The 13,515-nt window shown below is 35.1% G+C and overlaps 1 protein-coding gene across 9 annotated transcripts in view; it reads right to left on the bottom strand.

Annotated features, from left to right (window-relative positions):
- REV1 (REV1 DNA directed polymerase) overlaps nucleotides 1–13,515 on the bottom strand; it is a 90,959-nt gene that overhangs the window by 27,626 nt on the left and 49,818 nt on the right. For 8 of the 9 annotated variants that reach the window (XR_008289266.1, XM_027072651.2, XM_027072652.2 and 5 more), the window contains 4 exons: nucleotides 12,122–12,274; nucleotides 8,544–9,250; nucleotides 5,690–5,797; nucleotides 4,188–4,304 (listed from right to left, as the gene is read on the bottom strand). Coding sequence is in view for 7 of the 9 variants with exons in the window: in XM_027072651.2 (XP_026928452.2) it covers nucleotides 4,188–4,304; nucleotides 5,690–5,797; nucleotides 8,544–9,250; nucleotides 12,122–12,274 (1,085 nt within the window). In the remaining 2 variants the exon portion in view is untranslated. Of the gene's footprint in view, nucleotides 1–1,605; nucleotides 1,780–4,187; nucleotides 4,305–5,689; nucleotides 5,798–8,543; nucleotides 9,251–12,121; nucleotides 12,275–13,515 lie in introns of those variants that run through there. The other variant, XM_027072658.2, reaches the window with a different exon arrangement.

Here is a 13,515-nt window from a genome sequence, read left to right as displayed (position 1 = left end):
TTTTAGGTTTTTTTTCTTTTTTTACACAATATATCAAAAGATAAATATAAAACATTCTTCAACAGTCTCTTGAGATGAAAAGGATGAAAAGTTATCAGGAAGATGAATCCCTCTTTTAGCCTTGAAAGGATTATACAGCTCTCTGTAATGGGAAACTTAAGTTAATGGAAAATACACATTTCTATGAATGTTCTTTGCTATTTCCTAAATAAACTACCTCCAAAGCTTAAAGCTACTGAACAACATGCTCAACAAACACCAATTTCCTGTAAGTCATTCGATCCAATTCAGTAGGTCGCATACCAGAAAGAGGTTTCATCCTAAATTTAAGGTTTTTCTTTTGAACACACATTGGGTAAAAGAGCTTCACAACACTGCCCACCTTTCAGTAAGTTCTACTCAATGGCTTAACAATGCATGTTCAATTAAAAACATTCAGGTGTGATCAGAATACCAATTGCTTTACACAATACAACTCTAGCCTAAACAGTACCACTCACTAGTATCTTTTAATATCCAAACCCAATTTACAGCTTCACACAAGATTATAAAAGCACCTATCAGGAGAGTACTGACTGCACGCCATTTTACCTCCTTTAGCACCTTTAGCTTCACTAGCAATTGAGAAAGATTAAAACACAACTTCAGTTCTTGGTCTCTTGGGATATTAAGTTCCAAGACTATGTTTTAAAAACATATATTCTTGAAACACAATCTCAGCCATAGTTCTAGTATTATGAACAAAAATACCAGTAGTTAGTAAAACAAGCCAAGATATACCACTTCAATTAATTCTAGACAAACCTATTTTGAGTATAATATATAACTAGCAAACCCAGGATTTCTCTTCTGCATATTTCAGAGACACAATGTTCCATGAAAAATCAGCCAAGTTAAAGCACCCCCAGGAACACATGGCAAAGTATCTGGCTTTATGGGCCAAAATAAGTCTTCCTGATTTGACTCCAGAAACTGTCAACATCTTTTACCCAACTATGCAACCCACGTAAGTATTTCTGGATTCCGGCACCCAAACACACAAAGCATAAACCCAAATCAAACTGAAAGGACTGGTATCTTAATGGGCTCAAATCCCACTTGCCTCAAAAATTAAAACAGCAGAGTATAAAATTTAAGCTATGATTTCTGACATATTATGATACACATATGCTATACTATGATACATTAAAAACAGAGTGCAGAGCAGACTTCCCCATTTTTCTGAAGCATTTTAGAAGGCTAAATATTATCAGCTTTCTTAGTCCATTATTCTAAGCTGAAAATCTTTAGGAAATTTCAGGATTGTCAGTATCATAGTTCAAGAGAGGCTGCTACTGAACCAACAACAACAACAACAAAGAGAGCTGAAGCTTGAAGAGCCACAACCAGCTGCCTTTCACAGGTATAACCATGATTATGTATGCCTTGAAAGTTGGGGAGTTAGGTGACTTCTATTTGAAAGTCTAGTTAAATAATCTACGATACTTGTCTGGAAAATCACAGGAAAGTCATGCTGGAGGTGAGAACAGTGTCTGTGCTCCCTGTGCTCCCAATGCCCTGCCTGAGAGGCAGCACCTCGGGTTTCTCTTCACTGGGCTGGCTGACCTTTTCCACAGTGCAGCAGAGTGCAGGGATCCCTCCACGAGCGCAGTGAGTTGCTTCAAGGGAGATTCAGGGAAATTCAGGGACACACTGTCCTCACTGGAGGGCAAAGTAGAGAACTGCTCATCAAAACTTGACAAACTAGACGGGCACATGGAGAATGTGGAGGAACGGTTGGAGAAATCAGAGGCCGGGACCCAAGTCTGTGAAAAAGAAATCGCTGAGAATAAATCTATGACTAAAACGATTTTAAAAACTGTTGTTCTTTAGAATGAACACTGAAGTTGTTGAAGGGGTAAGAAAACATCTGCATCCTGGAATCCAGGAAAGGGTAAAAGGCCCCAACCACAAAATCTTGAGTATAAATGGATTCCAAATAATGAGGTCCCCTCAATGAGAAGCGTCACTGCTGAGTACTGTTCAGGAAGCAGCTTCCAAAGGAAGTCATGGATGGAAAGCCCTTGGTTATGCTGGTGTATTTAGACAAAGAGTTTTTTAATATGACGAATAAGAAACTAAAGTTTCTATCTATAAAAGGCTAAAGATGCTATTTGTTCTAATACTTTGCCTAGACGTACAAGCTGAAAAATCAGAACTGATTTTTTTGTTTTAAAAGCTAGTGTGCAGAAGCCAAAGATTCTAATTCCTAAATTGATCCTCGATATTTTAAAATTTGATGTCATGTCTTATAAGGACACAGAGAAAGAAAGATCAGGGAGTAACAAGGAAAGAAGAACAAAGGCACTGAAAAAACAAGTTCTAAGTACAAGGTTAGTTGCAACCAAACTTTAAGAACAATCTGTTCATTTTATGTTACAAATATTTTGGTAAGCTCCTAATGGGTCAAAGGCTTAGGACATAAAAGTGAATGACATCAAGTTAAAGAAAGAATATAAAATGCAAAGTATTATATTCACCTGTTCTAGTGACAGAAAAACTATTTTTGACAGTTTTCAATGTCAAGTGAAATTTCAATATTTCTCTTAATATTTACCTTCCAATTTCCTACCCACATGTAGAGGTGGAGGGGATGTGAATTATAAAAGGTCATTACAGTGTTATGAAAATCCAGTGGCTAAACTGACGAAGATAATTAAGTAAGCAACAACTGTATTCTGTTAATAAACTGTGTGTGGTCAGATCACTTGTGAAGGAAGGAAAGATGTAAGAGGACTAGTTCTCTGCTACTCCTAAGGGATGTGTGCTTGCCAAGGCCAAACTTCCAGGCAGAGACTGCTGAAATACAGATGTGTGTAGCAAACACAAGATTCTACCCACCAGAGAAACTGAGTACTGCATAACTGACAGACATTACTGAACAGTATGTCCATGGTATTTTTTCTTCTTTCAACGCTCATTCAGTAAGTTTTTCACTGACTGCCCAATGTGACAAGTATGCATTTCCTTAAGCTACTTACTTGTTTTCTAGAAACCAACCTAGCACAAAACCATACTACCAATACTTAAGAAACTACCCATATTGCCACATACCACAATACAACTAAATCTTAAGCTCAATACTGACTATTTCAAGATCTATTCATGACACACAAAATGTTGGAATGTCAAAAATCTCTTAAAAGATTTAAATAACCAAGAGAAAGGAAATCTGGAAAATACAGGTACACATGAAGCATAAAGTTCTATCTCTAGTTATTGTCTTTTGTATTCATACCATGTAAACAGATAATCACGACCAACAAAAAGACTGTAATTCCAAAAAACTCCTCAGATATGTCCAGTGGCTTTCCTTCTGCCTTAATTTCTATGAGATCATTTCTAAAATAATCCCAAATTCTTATAACTGAAAACTACGAACCTGAAATAATCAGGATGAAATTTAACTGCTTGCCTTCCATTCCACTGTATATTTCTGACTACTTTCTGATTAATATTCTTCTGGAAAATTAATTTTTAAAAACTTTTGGTTTTGCAGACATTCAAGAGGAAACTATCAATGACAAAGAATTTAATTTCTAATCAAATATTTCTCAGGGAATTTACTCAGGCGGAAAAAACAGACATAAAAATGTTAATACTGTGATCAGTATAATTTATGATTTTTATTAATAGCAAAAAATTCAAAAGCCAGTGAGGCAAGAAAATGTTCAAACAGGTTCAACAAAGATATGGGGAATGATTCCTAGTATTTATCTTCTTATTCCAATAAATAAAGTCCTACTATTTCTTATTCCACAGCCTCACACAAATCTTTAGTGTCTTTACTGTTGATCAGTGACCAAACAACTAGTAATCAACTTGAGTCTAGAGACCACCACAAAATGATGTCCATGATTTTATTTTTATCCCAATCTAAATATACACAAAGCAAACTAATCACACCCTATAAAACATTCTTTTCTATCCCAGGAAAATATCATCATCCAATTCAACAAAGCAGGATTATAAACCAGTCATTTGTATTGCATGCAGATTTTGCTTTAAGATGTCACTGACACCTTTAAAACCCTTGAATGAAAAAGCTAATTATTTCAACTCTTTCATTTCTGTAATGACAATACCAGCAGCAAAATCCAGACGTCTTCAACAGGAGCATTATGACTTCAAAGAGAGCTCATTTGTACCTGCTTTGCCTTTCAGGATTTTATTCTGGTAATACTGCCACTCCAACTGGGGGTTAGCGCCAGGACGTAAAGGTGCCCTTCCTGTGCCTCTGTTACTTGTAACAGCCACTGGTTTTCCTGTGAGGAAAAAAAAATTATTTTTAAATCTAAATATAGGACTGTTAACATGGCAATATGTAAAGGAAACATTTTCAAAAGTTTTAAAAATATGACATATTTTCTTTAGCTTTAGACATTAATCCATAAGGAGCTAGTATCTTTAAACATTCTCAATCACCATACAAAAATCATCTAAGTTTCTCAACACCCTCCAAAAAGTAAACTATTTATGACAACATGATACATTTATTCAAGTTAAAACGCTATCACTTCCTTTCCCATGATTTTTGTTTGGTTTCTTACAGTAGAGAAGAGTCAACTCAGACCCTAGATTCAAAGTGGAATGGTGGGAGAGGGTAAGAAAACCAACTACATCTGGACTTTTTATATTTCTGGTATCAGAAAAGTAAGGTAACATCCAATCTTTCAATTTTACAACAAGAGAAACAAATATATATGCAAAGGGACCACAATCTGACCTACTATATAATAAACTTGAGAATACAGTGCCTCAGTTTTTGGTTTAGTTATAAAATCTTTCAGGTATCATTTCCTTGTGTATGCATTAAGTTACAAAAGAACTGTAACTTCTTAAAGCAATAGCATGCATCATTCATATATATGTTACTGAATGCATTTGTTGTGAGGATAAAAAATACTACCATCAGAGTGACTCATCAGGCTAAACTCAATTCTTTAAACATTCTAAACTCCCTTCAAAGCTGAAGCAGTAGCTATTCATGACACAAATAAAGCCCTGGTGTTAACCCAGCAGTTTCTGTGCTTTCCTGAAAAAGAACAGACTCTCAGAAGAAAATGCTAATAGTTACATCTTTCAAGCACAGACAGAACTACTGAAAAATCCAGAATAAATGTTTTTAAAAGTACTGATTAACTCACAAATATCTGAAATTCCATTAAAACAAAGATGACAGCATATCTCAGCAATATTCAATAATGCAAAATTATTCTCAAACCAAAAAGTTGGAATGTGCACTAGCATCATCAGAACAGTTAATCAAGTTATTTACCCAAGAGAAAGAAAGCACATGGACCCAAACTGCAGAAGATGCTACCATAAAATTTCTATTTAATAACCAAGTAACAGTAAATATGTAAAAATATAGAAAATGCCCAATGCAGGTACCAGTCTTATTAGTCTTAGATGAGATCTTTCAGCTGAAGAGGAGTATTCTTCCCTAAAAGACCTAACCTCCACAGGGAGAACAAAATGTTTCTAATTTCCCTTTATCTTTCTTGATAACTGAGTCAGAAAACTTGGAAGCAGGGATTTATTTTGCCAAGGAAAATGAAAATAATATTTCTTGAAGGTTTTATGATCCCTTAGAATATATATTTATAGCAATATCAAGTTTTCTTAAAATATGAACAAGAATACAGACCTTTGAGATCTGGTCTATTTCGTATACCCACTGATACAAAGAAGCAATCCATATCAACATGCATTATACAGCTCTGATGCCTGGGTGAACTCAATACTGACATATTTCCTAGAAGGAAAAAGAAAATGTTCAAACCTGAAGCTAATTTTTAATATCAAAAAAAAAAAATCAGGTCTATTTAATTTTAAAAACTGTACTTTAAGTGCCTATAAGTTGAATGAAGTCTCAAAAAAATACAGTATCTATTACAGAATATTTCAATCACTTCAAGCAAAGTCAAACGTCAGTTTCTTTGGCTCTAAACATAATCCAGAGATATAAATTTAGTTTGCAAACATAATTTGAAATCAATTATGAAGATAGCATGTTTTCCTAATCTATATTGTAATAATTATTAAGTCTTTCATCCAAAGTATGTCTAAATACTTAAAGTTATTTCTGTGTGAATATTTTATTAAAATGTATAAAAGTACTTTCATATAGTTACGTGGAGCTAAGTAACTTTAGATGATCAGTATTCCATATGCAGTCTACAAATATTCCTTGATAAAAAAACAGTAAAAACTGCCAGTATAGAGTGCTTGGTAGGTGTCATTCACTGTTTTAAGAGGTTTACATGTATTTATTTAAATTCTCAATATGATGAAATATATAATCTTATTAGGTCCATTTGATAGATTAATATTATGTTATGTTAATGACTGTGTTATGCAGCCAGTAAGAAGAAGCTGAACTGGATTTCAACTCTAGGCAGTCTGATTTGAGCCCTGGAACCATCACATTGTTGCTCTAGATATATTTAGAAAAAGTCTATAAAACAAATACCTACATATAAATCTGTAGGTAAATATATACAATTTTCCTCCTTTAGCCATTAAACACTATTAAAAATCAGCTCTGAAGCATATATGCCACTTTCAAGAAAAGGGTAGTGTCCTCTCCTAAGGACTCTGCCTTCTAATCACCTTGAGCTATGTATTTTGGTTTATCAGGGTTATTGCAACCAATCCAGCCACAACTAGAGCTTTGTTCTCTATCAGTTCCATCCTTAGACCTTTTTCCTAGTCCTCTAAAATATAGAATTCTTGGAAATAAGAACTCCAAGCTTGTAAAAAGTTCTAATCTCAGGGCACCTGGGTGGCTCAGTTGGTTAGGCGTCCGACTTAGGCTCAGGTCATGACCTCGTGGTTCAGGAGTTCAAGCCCACGTCGGGCTGCATCAGGTTCTGTGCTGACAGCTCAGAACCTGCTTTGGATTCTGTGTCTCCCTCTCTCTCTGCCCACCCCCCCACTCCCGCTCTGTCTCTCTCAAAAACTAAATAAACGTTAAAAAAAAAAAGTTCTAATCTCATAAAAAAGTTTTCTGTTGATAGGTTTAAGAATACTAGTACTGAAGGTGTTAAGTCTTCAGAATAAGCTTCCAAAACCTTACATTTTTACTCCCCAATGGTTCAGACTACTACATTTACCAAATTGTGACTGTGAAAGCAGTGTAAAAGCAAGAAGTTCTCACTATGTGCAAGGCAACAAGCCTTTGTTCATGTTATCTTCCCTTAAGTTCAGAAGCCCACAAAGTGAGCACCATGGACCACCTATCACTCCACCGTGAAGGGGAAACTGAGACCCAGAGAGGTGAACTGGCCCATGGCCCTGCAGAGTCAGAATTTGGATTAAGAATACATTATTGAACTCAAGCCATGCACTTCCTTGCTATCCTCTGTATTATCTCAAGAAATGATTTAGAAAATAAATCTTAACAATTATAATTTTGCTGTATATAAATATTATATAAACATAATATAAACCCCAAATAACTGCTTTAAATATTCAAGTAGTACAGAATGCATATACCAAACACCTACTGAATGCTTTCATACAATATAAAAATTTATCATTTTATTCCATTCATGAAACTAATTCATAATAATTCTTTGCAGCTTTCAAAATTAAATGACCTTTACCATATGAGGCCAAGGGATGATGAATGGATAATCTAATACCTGTAACATTATTCTGAAATATCTCATAAGTCACACAAAGTATTTAGGACTACATCAAACACAACAAAACATAATAGAAAAAAACCCACAGGGAGAAGCTCTATCACTGTCTAGGGCAGAACCATGAGCTTCTCTCTGTACCTCAGTTTCCATAGCTATAAGTTAAAAGGTAATATGAGATAATCTGAGATATCTCTCTAAAAAACAAAACGAAACCATATATTCTATAAACAGTTATCTAAAACCTCAAACCAGAAACTAATTAGTAATGACTGCATAGAAATACAGTCTGTAATTGTTGGTTTTGTTTGCTTTTGAAGACAAGAAAAGTATTAAAAAACAAAATACAATTAACCCATCTACTATTATGTGAAAATACTTAATCTCACTACAAGTTTACCACTGTAATTACAGTAGCTATTAAGTCAGTTCTTTAATAATTTAAAAGTCATTCAGATGCCAGCTTCTAGAATTAAGTTACTCTTACCAAACCAATTTATTCTTACAAGAATTTGAGCACTGAATAGAATTACATGTTATATTTTACACAGTTCAAAATTTCAACAACTGACAAGGTCTACATGAGGAATGAATGCTCAGAATCCCAACCTTGTTACTGTTTAAGTTACCTGAAAATATACAGCTAGCCAACATTTAAATCTAAATTTGTAAAAAATATTTTAATAAGGAAGAAAGCTTTCTATAATCTGCTATACTTACTGTTAATTTACATGCCCCGATATTCCTAAAGACTTTTATGAGAGCTTAGTACTGATCAGAACACCAGTGACACCTTAAGAACAAAATGGTCAAGTACTATTGTTTCTTAAGAAAACAATGTTAGTAAGTATCTACCTGTGTCAGTTACAACAAGTGCAGACCTGCCTGTTTTCATTTTTTTTAACTTTTCCCTTCCTGGAAAGATACCACTACTTTGTCTTTGTAGGGTATTGACAAACTCAGTCAATTCACACTTCCACATTGATATGTGATGCAGTCTTGAGTGGGAGTAGAAGTCTGAAATAAAATTGCAATCTGAAGGTTTGGATGGCACTGAAGGTGCTGCCTTGCTAAGAGCAGGTACTGAAGTGCTTTTTGTGCTTGAAGGCCCCTGAACAGCGGAGTGGTGAGCACCATTTATCTTAGTGTTACTGTGCAAAGATGATAAGGAGAAGGAATGAGTTCTGTGTGGATTCCGCACAGCATCTGTGTTTCTAGTGCTCTGTTGCAACTGATGCAAAATGCAGTCTCTGAAGTCAGTGCTGCTCTTCTCAGCCTGCTCCTCCTCCTGGGCAAAGTCTGGAGAAAGCCTGCTGGCAACACTGTTGCCCATGGGCACCAAGCAATCCTGCATCTGTAAGGCACCATTAGAGCTAGGAGTATGTCCATTAAAAATGGCAGTGCTGTCTCTGTGATGCGGAATTCCGTTTTGTTTCCTTCCTGGAAGGATGTGCTCCAGCTCCGCAAAACTAAAATCATTATTGGCATCTTCTTCATTCCAACTGTTCATTCCATTGACTTTGACTTCATTTTCTGTCTCAATCTTCTTAATTATGTGATTTCTACAGACAGAAAAAAAGATTTAAATTGATATGTGACTTTCAGGCTAAAACAATTTTTAACGTAAACATGGTCTTAAGTGATGCACACCTTCAATATTTCTCCCCCTAAAAATTGAAAAATTAAGCCATAAATTTTATATTCTTTCTCTTCCAACTAAGATAATTCTTAGCTAAACCAAAGTAGCAAGGTAACTACGAAAATCCTAGAACATAAAGTCTTGTAAGTTTTGTTCTTTTTTTTTCAAACTTCAAATACTCCCAAAGAAGAAACACAAAAGAATCTCAGGTTGAAGAAAAATAAAAACTATTTTCAATTATTCTTCCCACTAAAATTTAAATGGAACCTGTAATCCCTAAATACCCACAGTAGCACAGTATCTGGCATTTACTAGGGAGTCAATAAATTATGGGAGTTAACATAAATAACTCCCATAAAAATGGATAAGAAACTTTATCTGAATTAATATTCCTAGTTTTAGTTTTATGTAAGGCATTGTTCAACACATTAAATATGATACTGCTACAATCCTAGGGCCAGTTAGTTTCACTCAGGAAGACTGACAGACTGTATTTACTAATCCCTTAATAGGCCCACTGTCATGAATAGGTAAAAAGAACTAGGTTAATGTGTATGGGTAATTCAGTAAAATGTATACCTAGTAAAATGAGGACATCTGCTTATTAACAAAGGAAATGGCATTTCATTTCTTAAAAAAGCATATTCAGACACCAGGGTGGTCCAAGGCAATCTGACCAAGTTTCTGGAGGACAAGTTTATAAATGTAGGACCTATGACAAATGTTTTGCTAAATTCACATTCTGACTCCTCTAGATATTTGCTTGTTAATACTCTAAAGACAAATTTCATTTGCATTCACAAAAATGATCTAAGTAACAAAAACAAAAACCTGAATTACAGAACAGCAATTCATTCTACTTAGAAACACCCACACCATTAAACCAATTACAGTTCAGGCTCCAGAGAAGGTTGCCTGATACATGATACCCAGGCATTGGTGAGGCTGCCACAGTATTACCAAGTTTAATCTAAAGTCTCTCATCCTAATACCAACACAAGAGATTAGCAGTAACAGTATGAATAAACAGAAAAGTCACACATGAGACAGATGCAAAACATTACCACCCATTTCTGGGTTGGCTCTGGCTGAACCATCTCATGGAATATGACAGGCAATTCTGATTAGGTCCAATCTTCACAGATGATCATGCCAGTGAAAAGGGAAAATAGAAGATCAGGGAGCAATTAAAATAAAAGAGGAAGGAAAGAAAACCTCATTTGCTACATGTCTGGCCCTTGAGATAAAGAGAAAGCAAGGGAACAAGAAGTCACATAAAAGAACTTCAAAGAAATTTATAAAACGTACTGAATATACTAAAGAATAAATATTATGGAAAGCAACAAAAGTGAGTTAAGTCAGAAAAGCCTGACATATAGTTTTCTGTGTGACAGTAAGATTCTTCTCATGTATACTAGCAACATATGCAACAGAATTACAAACACTGACAAGAAACACATTCCTAACATACATTCTTTCTGTACTACAGTTTTTCAGCCTACACAAATGGATATTCATAAAGTAGCTGTAATGGAAATACATCATTGGGAGACATACATTAATTAGGCAAAAGTGTACATGTATTAAAAAGTACAATCTAATAGGTAAATTCCTGCTAAAACTGACACAAGGGAGAATTAAAAATAACAACCACCTAGTTCCTATTTTTATTACTGTAAGAGAAAAATACGAAGTTGCACATTTGGAAAGATTTTCTGATACTATTTGTTGTGCACCTTGATGGTGCTAAAAAAAATTGAAAGGGTTAGGTAATGTGAAAAACATGAATATGCTTATAAGTGAATACAAGATAAAATACAAATGACAACGACAAAAACTACTGAAGGTAGTGATATCAGATCCTCCCAGCTTAATTGGACTGCTGGTCTTTAAATATATATATATATCCAACTCCCAAAGCAAGCAATTTAATAAATAAGGAGAACACTAGTGATAATAAACCACCTGATATACAAGTTAAGGCAACACACCAATTAATCATGAAACCAATTTACCCAAGATAACTGCAATTAAAGCTTAATCAATATATTTTTTTAAATCTGCCACATGGAATAAAGTCTAGAGTTACCTCTAGCTGTAACACTGAGGGTCACCAACTAAATTTTTACCAATGTAAATATATTTACATATGTAAAACTGCTATGAATTTGGAAATTTTCAAAAATAACCTAGAAATGTTAACACATTTATTATGTATATAGCACACAACAAAAGCATACTGGTGCAATTAGCTTGGTTTTTGAAAAAGCAACATTCTACAGCAAATTACTTATGTGGAAGTAATTTTGGGCAAATCCATGGAAAATTTTACTTCCAGTAATTTAAGATCCATTAGTGTAACAGGGGAATCTACACTGATTGGGAAAGCTTCCTTATTTACATTTTATTTAAGAAACTTTCATGATAAAAATAAATTTAATCTTTAAGTTTATTTTTTGGGAGGGCACATGTAAAAGTGGGGGAGGAGTAGAGAGAAAAGGGGAGAGAGAGAGAATCTCAAGCAGGCTCCACAGTGTCAGCACAGAGCCCAATGTGGGGCTTAAACTCACAAACCATGAGATCATGACCTGAGCCAAAGTGGATGCTTAACTGAGCCACGTAGACACCCCCAAAATAATTTTTAGGTAAGATACCTTTAAACATATTTTAACATGTTTAATATAGATAAATGGCCATGTTTTGTATTTGTTTCTATTTCAGCAAAGCAGGAGCAGTACCCACACCCACTGCTAAAACCCAGCTTTGCAGCATTCCCCAATCTAGAGAAACTTACACCCTGTTGTTCAGCTGTTTGGATACACTGCTTGGACCCGGCACAGGATCCTCAGGTTTGCACACAGGATTAAAGTTGAGACCCTTCTGCATGTTGGACTGCTTGCTGTACAGCTGATAGGGAATGTAGGACAGGAGTCGTCCAGCTTTGATGCTGAAACAAAAAAGTAAAACCAACTTAAGAGTTTAATACTTGAGGAAAAGAAGTTTCATGAAAAATAAATGTTAACAACGGAGTTTTTCACCAACAATGAGCCACCTATTCTCCTAGTTTATTTCTTCTCCCTCTGTTTTAGTGGCCCTAATGCAACATAATCTTACTTAAACATTTAAGAATAAGATATTCCTTTAAAAGTCAATGGCCAACAACATTACATGAGGGGAAAAAGAAATAGAGTAAGATGACAAAACTGCAAGCATGAGTTCGACTAGTCAATACTTTAATCCTCATGACTTTAATATTTTTACCACAACTCCCCTTCAAACAATTCATATAGAATCATCAAGGTTTTCTCAAATCTCCTCTAGCAAGCTTTTCCAGAATAACTAAAATGGATGAGAATTCCCAATTTCCACACCATGAGCTCAGGAAGGGGAATAAAAGGTATAAAAATACGTATACAACTTCTTGCCCTCTCTCCTACAGGGTACAGATTGGTTTTTTATTACAGATACTGAAAATAAGCTATTTGTTTTTGAGCTCTTGGAAACCAAGAATGTATTTTCTGATAAAATACTACCTACAAGTCATTGGGGAATCATCTGAAATGTGTCTGTTGGTTTGTTAGTCAAGTAAAAATAATTTTACAAGAACTGTGTAATACTGTGAGAAAAAATGTAAATGACACCATTTAAAAAAAAAAAAAAGCCAAATCCATAACAGAAATTAGTCGTATACATTTTCTATAAAGAATAAATTGAGGCAAGATACAAAAACACAAGAGAAATGAAAGAAATCATGAGGTGAAACTGCTGTCAACTTTTATGTAAGTGAACTGAATAAGCACTCTAATCTATACAGTTAATGTAATTAGAAACATTTTAGCCCATGTGAAGTATGGGCTCTTCAGACTATCGTTTAAGTACGTACGTGGCAGATGTGCTAACATATTATAGTTTGGGAGCTTAAAAAGAAAGGGCAGAGTTTGTCTGGGAGCCAGTTACCCCCAGCAGGAGACCCCAATGAGCTGGCATAAACTGCAACAATCACCACCTCTCACTGCCAGCAGACCCACCTGGGAACCTAACCATAGGAGGCAGGGTCCCCTGCTACAAGAGACTCAACACAAAATGAAGAACAAAAACAAAATCAGCCTTAGTAACTAAGGACAGCATTTTTAAACTGTGCTCCACAGCACTTGTCAGGCTTGAGGAGGCAGTGGGGTGAATCACAGC

This window comes from Acinonyx jubatus, chromosome A3, assembly GCF_027475565.1.
Source record: "Acinonyx jubatus isolate Ajub_Pintada_27869175 chromosome A3, VMU_Ajub_asm_v1.0, whole genome shotgun sequence".
NCBI lineage: Eukaryota > Metazoa > Chordata > Mammalia > Carnivora > Felidae > Acinonyx > Acinonyx jubatus.
Note: the sequence above shows the minus strand (reverse complement) of the source record. Positions and strands in the feature narration are given on the sequence as shown.